This window comes from Festucalex cinctus, chromosome 15 (assembly GCF_051991245.1).
Source record: "Festucalex cinctus isolate MCC-2025b chromosome 15, RoL_Fcin_1.0, whole genome shotgun sequence".
Lineage (NCBI taxonomy): Eukaryota > Metazoa > Chordata > Actinopteri > Syngnathiformes > Syngnathidae > Festucalex > Festucalex cinctus.
The window spans coordinates 18,210,060-18,216,059 of NC_135425.1; the positions used below are offsets into that span (position 1 = coordinate 18,210,060).

Consider the following 6,000-nt stretch of genomic DNA (forward strand, 5'->3'; position numbering starts at 1 on the left):
TGTTACAGCTGCATTTTTGGTTTCTTGCTGCTTTTTTGTCTCCGCTCTGCATGCACCTCAGCACATTTCCCAACTTTATCTCCTTGTTATTCCCCATTCTCTCCTCCTCTTAGCGGCCACCTGCGCCTCCTACAACTTCTCCTTCCTCAGTCCACAGGGCCTGAACTTCTCCTCTCAGAGCTCGGCTCCCTTTTGGTCAGGTACTCGCTCACTTCTAACTCTCGCCCTTATTACTTTGCTTCAGGTTGTCGCCTGCTATATTGACCCGAAACGCATTACTTGTGCTTTGCTTTGTTCATTTTATTAATGCGACTCATCTCCAGTCTTCCCTGGGTGATATACCCTCATTAAATCAAGGAAAGAAAACCAATTTCCTCTCCTGAAATGAAACAATGTACTGTTTGGCTACATTGGGTCACACTGAACACTGAACTTTTATTGCCACCCATTTTCAACACTAATTATTACCTCCATGTGCCGTATGAACTTTCACCTGTCAGCCAGAGATGGTCATCTTTAAAATTCATGATTAATAACTTGAAACTTAGCGTGCCACTTTCCAATTCCCCTCAAGCGGTGAAGTGTCGTGAAAGAATAAATTGAGCTTCGTTTTTATCTTTGTGACATTTTCAGTGTTTACGCCTCGCGTCGTGAGTACGGCGGTGGCCAGGTATAACTTTGCGGCGCGGGACATGAGGGAACTGTCACTGCGAGAAGGAGATGTGGTCAAAATATACAGCAAGATTGGTGGGGACCAGGGATGGTGGAAGGGCGAGGCCAATGGACGGGTGAGTAAGCCTCAGAGGTTTTACCGTCGCTGTGTTTATCTTTTTAATGCAATGTGAATTATTTCAAATCAATTCATCTTAAAACAATTTTAATGTTGCTGGCTGTTTAGACACAGGATTCTGTAGCATTTTTATATGGACAAAACTGGTGGGGACCAACAACCCTTGACGTACAATGTGTCCACAGAGCAACATTGACAAGACGTAGGAACGTACACACAATTACAGACTCAAAAAAGCTCTTGGAGCTCCACCATAATCACTAATAATTAAATACAGCGCAGAAAGTGCAAATGTTCACCGACAACAAAGCAAAAAAAAAACAAAAAAAAATCACACTGCAGTTTAACTTAAATACAGCAAAATAAGAAAATTATATTAACAGATTATTATAAATTAAAGTTAAATACAACTTAAATGTACTTGACAAATGTATTGTACTGGATTAAAAATAAAAAAAACAAAAGAAAAAGAAACAAAAAAGCTGAATAAGAAGAAGAAGAAATAAAAAGAAGAAAAGAAAAGAAACAAAAGAAGCTGAAGAAGAAAAAGAAAAAAGAAGAAACAAAAGAAGCCGAAGAAGAAGGGAACAAAACAAGCAGAAGAAGAAGAAGAACAAGAAGTTAGGCTAAGCTATGCTAACTGATAGCTTATCTTCTACTTTTTTTTTTTTTAATTGATATTGCACATATGGTAACTACATTGTGGTAAGGTTACTCTTATCCTCATTCCTATTGTGGTAAATGACTTGAGAGACACCTAGCACCCTCTGGTGGTCTTGTGTGATACTGTTTTTCTGCCCTGAATGCACAAAAATCATTACTAAATGAATTTAAGCAACATTTAAAAATGTTTGCCAATTTTACCATTTAGTTAGTTCAGAAACATTTAGTTAGTTTAACGGTTTCAGAACATTGTACTAAAAATTAAGAACCACAATGACAAACATTTTTGACGATTCATTCAAAATGAATCCTGTTCTTGCGCTACTAGCACAACATTTATGAGGGGATGCATTTTTCTTATTTGTCCATCTTTTGCCACTGCTCTTATGCAAATCCACTGAGGTTCCTTCTCAAAAAAAGAGAAATTAACCTTGAACTCCTGCTTTGTTGGGAATATCAATTACTCAATTTCCAATGTATAGAGTTCAAACAATTGGTCATTCATTGACGAGCAGATTGAGCTATTAACTGTAATTAGGGAAACTGACTCATAATATTATTATTCATTCTGGTTGTATTCCCATGATCAAACATAACTAAATGATTACTTCACCATGTTTGTGCTGTTTTTCGAGCATCCATATTAAGTGTTCAATATTCACTTCACTCACGCAACAAGTAGGAAACTTTGTTGCTAAGCAACAGCTCAAGTACTGCTTTGTGTGAAGCCTTAAGGAAGATGGATGAGGCTGCTCCATCTGAGCATGCAGTGATATGAAAATAATGCAAATATCCTTCTGCCACATATATATATATAGGTGGCTGATAAGTTCAGCAATTAGAATGCATTCATCATCGTCTATAAGATATGGAAAGCTGAACTACTGCACTCAAATTTATGTCACGTGTCCAGTATAATTTGAATATAAATGATTGTTTTGTTTTTTCAGATTGGATGGTTTCCTTCAACATATGTGGATGAAGAAGGAGTCCAGTAAGGGCCTGGATGTTGCCCACCTGGCACCCTTAAAAACAAAAAAAATAAAAAAAATCAGGAAGCATCTTTAATATATCTGCTGATTGATCTCAGAGGAAAACGCCTCACTCTCTCCAGGAAAGAAACTTTGTTGTTGTTGTTGTTGATGCTTCTGCTGGATCGCAAGCACCTCTCCGCCAAGTCCCCCGTCTTCAAGTATGCCTCAGCTTTGCCTGTTTTACAGGATTCCCCGTTTCAGTTCTGTATAGAAAAGAGGACAAACGTCACTCGCTGTGTGATCTTCGGAGGCTGTGACTGTTGGTAGCTTTACTCCGGGGGGGGAAAGAACTTGCAGACCTCTGCGAGGTGAAATAAATGTACAGTATAGATAATTTATTGAATAGAGATTATTATCATGACTATGGTTATTGTGGGGATTTCGCAACAGCAGAAAATCTGCAAAGAAAACAAAGAGAGAGAGGAAAAAAAAAAAAAAAACGATGCTCTTTTTCTTTTCACATTGACAGATTTTGCCTTAGTTGTCATGGTGATGCCTTGTGGGCTGACTCCAGTGGAGGGAAACGACTTTGTTGACTGGCTTGGCTTCTCATGCATGCATGTGTCCATGTGCAGCCCACACACACACAAACACAAACACCAATGTACAGTTCGGTGCCTTTCAAAGACTGCTTTCAACCTCAACATCAGCCAGTAAAGAACATTTGCCATCCCTAAAAGGACCATTTGTGTGAAGAGGAAAACTCGGCCGCTGAGTCACTCAATGCAACAAGTGGAAGAATTTACTATAACTTGTCACAATGGAGTCACAGAATTACAGTCAAGGGTGCCCCCCCCAATAAATACAATGATTGCTTGGAGGCTGATTCGGGATCTGTGGTAGACACGGGATGCGTGGAAAATGGCGTGGGTTTTGGTGGTGCACTTTCGTTAGTAAATTCGGTGTTTTTTTTTGTTCTTTTTTCTTCTTTCTTTTTCCCGCACGTTTGTCTCCCAGATTAGAGATTACATATTAAGATCCCAAATTATTTTTTCCCTCGAGTAGAGGTGTCCAGGATGGTTTTTACAACCATTCCATTGGGCACCTGTTGTTTGTTATTTTCGGGATGAATCTTGGCTGGGTTGGATTTTCTGGTGGGAAGTCCCAAAAGACATTTTAGGATTAGTTTTTATTTAATCATTTGTTTTTGTTTTGTATCTTAATCCCAGCCATTTTCACTGAAGCAACCCCTTCACTCCCTCCCGGCTGTTTTACTGGATTTTGACTGATTTTGCAAGGCCCACAGAATATTGTGTTCTATTGCTATAAAAATATCGAACCTACCAAAAGAAAGATTAGAGTCCCTTCTTTCATCAGAAAAAAAGTATATTTTTATCTGTTTCCATTTACAGCAATTGGCATTAGAATATAGCTAAGTTTCATCATTATTCACATTCCTGGTGAAAACACTGACAAAAACAACTTGTTGCAACATGGCCCTGGATAATCTCTTATATTCTGCTGCCACCTGCTGGCCGTTTTATTAAATAATTACCATTGCTTTAAGTCACCTCTTCATGTCAGAAGCTGCATCAAAGCCTTCTGTATGCTCTTGAATAAAAAAAGAACATAAAGAACATGTAAATACATTTTTGAGAGTGAAGGACAAAGTATTAAAAAATGTGTTTACACGTTTTTGGGTTTGAATGAGTTAAGTGTGGCGTGTTACGGTCCACGGCAGTTCATGGCTGTTTTATTCGTTTTAATTTGTGTGCTTCTAATTGATTGGTGGTCCTCATCCCTAACTTAGTCCACCAATTGCTTCAACGGAAGAGCCTTGATTACCAAATTTAGATGCCGGGAAATCGTTTGGAATTGTGGATAATTGGCTCCCGGACCAGCCCTCAATAAAACCTGGCTGGACACATCTGCTCTAATCTCGGAATTCAAAAATGTGAAGAAAAACAACCCCACACCGAATTAACAAGTGGAATTGCACCACAAAAACGCACAGGCAGGGGAAACACACATTATACAAACAATCACAGTCTAAATATCAGCAGGAGGTGAAAGGAAACAAGACCACTTCACCACTCCAGCTAATGTTTTTGTTTTTTTGTTTTTTTCCTTTAAACCAATAACCAATGATGGCCATGTTTTACTGTCTGCATGGAATTTTATTTCTGTCGTATGCTGCCTTATTTTTATTTGACAGATGATCAGGTGACCAAATGCTCCCTCCCAGTTGTCACATGTGAAATCCTCTTTGGCTGGTGCCGTGTCAACTGATGACAATTAAACTGCCATAAAAGACGGGTGTGCGTGAGCTAATCATCTGTAATCTGCACACACTCAGAAAACTGTGGGGGTGTGATAACAGTGCCAAGTGTTTGAATTTACCTCCAGTTGATTGTTTAGCACTCTATGCATAGATCTACGGCCATGTAGAGTGTAAACGGCATACGTGTTTCCTTACTGCTGTCCGGAGGTATCACATGGTTTTGTATTTCCACTTAATCACACATCATAATATTTATTGACAGTTTTGACTTTGCGACCTAATTTTGGGTAATTGAGGAATAGCATTTATGTCTCCTGCAACTATCAACGGTGTTTATTCTGAACTTGGAAATGTTCATTGAAGTGGGTAATCAAATTAAATACCAAAAAAAAAAAATTAACACATTTCAGTACATTCAATATTTAGTATTGGATTTTTTTTATTTTTTTTTATCTTTGGAAGTGTGCACCCAGCCCCCGAAAATTCAAATGCCAACCAGTAAATCAGCTCTAGATGTTTTAATGATTTTCTTTTGTGTGTGTATGTGTTCAGGCAAAGGCACAGTTGAGGAGGCTTTCAAGTTGTCTTGAGTCAGAACAAACCAATGCATGTAGCTGTTCATATTTCAACTCCTGTCAGTACATCCTGGAAAAATATGTACGTCATTGTGTACATTTTTGTTGAATGGTTGAATATTTCTAAATGAGGTCTATCATGGAATAAATATTTCAAATTTTGTTCTTTTTTTGTGTGTGTCAGCAGCATAGTTTATTTTTGAGAAACACTTTATGCAGTACAAGTATAGTCCAGTCATGTTGGCCTCTGCTACCTTCAGACAAAAAATTATGCACGTAAAAACTTAAATACGTATTTTATTGAATATTACACATGCATAATCGATACATTTTGATTTGTGTTTTTGTAAAAATGTTATTATTACCTTTCGTATGATGCCATTGACTCCCCTGCTCTGACTGCTGGTATGAAGAGCCATGAGCTCACTACTGCCTCTTGAGGATCTAAGTTGTAATACAATGCAAACCAAGAAATACAGTGACCCCCCCCCCCCCCCCCCCCCCCCCCCCCCCCCGGCCCGGCCCCAGCATAACTTTGTTGTTCCCACTCCCACCCCGAATAGGTGCGCAGTGAACCTGAATAGGGGCGCAAATAGAAAATAGGAACCTGCACTGTAAGTTGACTTGTAAAGTATAATTATATTATTGATACATGTGGTGAAGTGCAGAGTAGGAGTTTGACAGCCCGAATAATATTCAAGAATATTAATTTAATAA

The 6,000-nt window shown here is 38.6% G+C and overlaps 1 protein-coding gene across 9 annotated transcripts in view; it reads left to right on the forward strand.

Annotated features, from left to right (window-relative positions):
* The window catches only part of vav2 (vav 2 guanine nucleotide exchange factor), a 156,913-nt gene extending 151,468 nt beyond the window's left edge, over window positions 1-5,445 (forward strand). For 7 of the 9 annotated variants that reach the window (XM_077496440.1, XM_077496444.1, XM_077496442.1 and 4 more), the window contains 3 exons: window positions 114-200; window positions 634-788; window positions 2,404-5,445. In XM_077496440.1, coding sequence (XP_077352566.1) covers window positions 114-200; window positions 634-788; window positions 2,404-2,451 — 290 coding nt within the window. In that variant the 3' untranslated portion in view covers window positions 2,452-5,445. The remainder of the gene's footprint in view (window positions 1-113; window positions 201-633; window positions 789-2,403) is intronic. The other 2 variants (XM_077496447.1, XM_077496448.1) reach the window with 1 other exon arrangement.
* The last annotated feature ends 555 nt before the right edge of the window (window positions 5,446-6,000 follow it).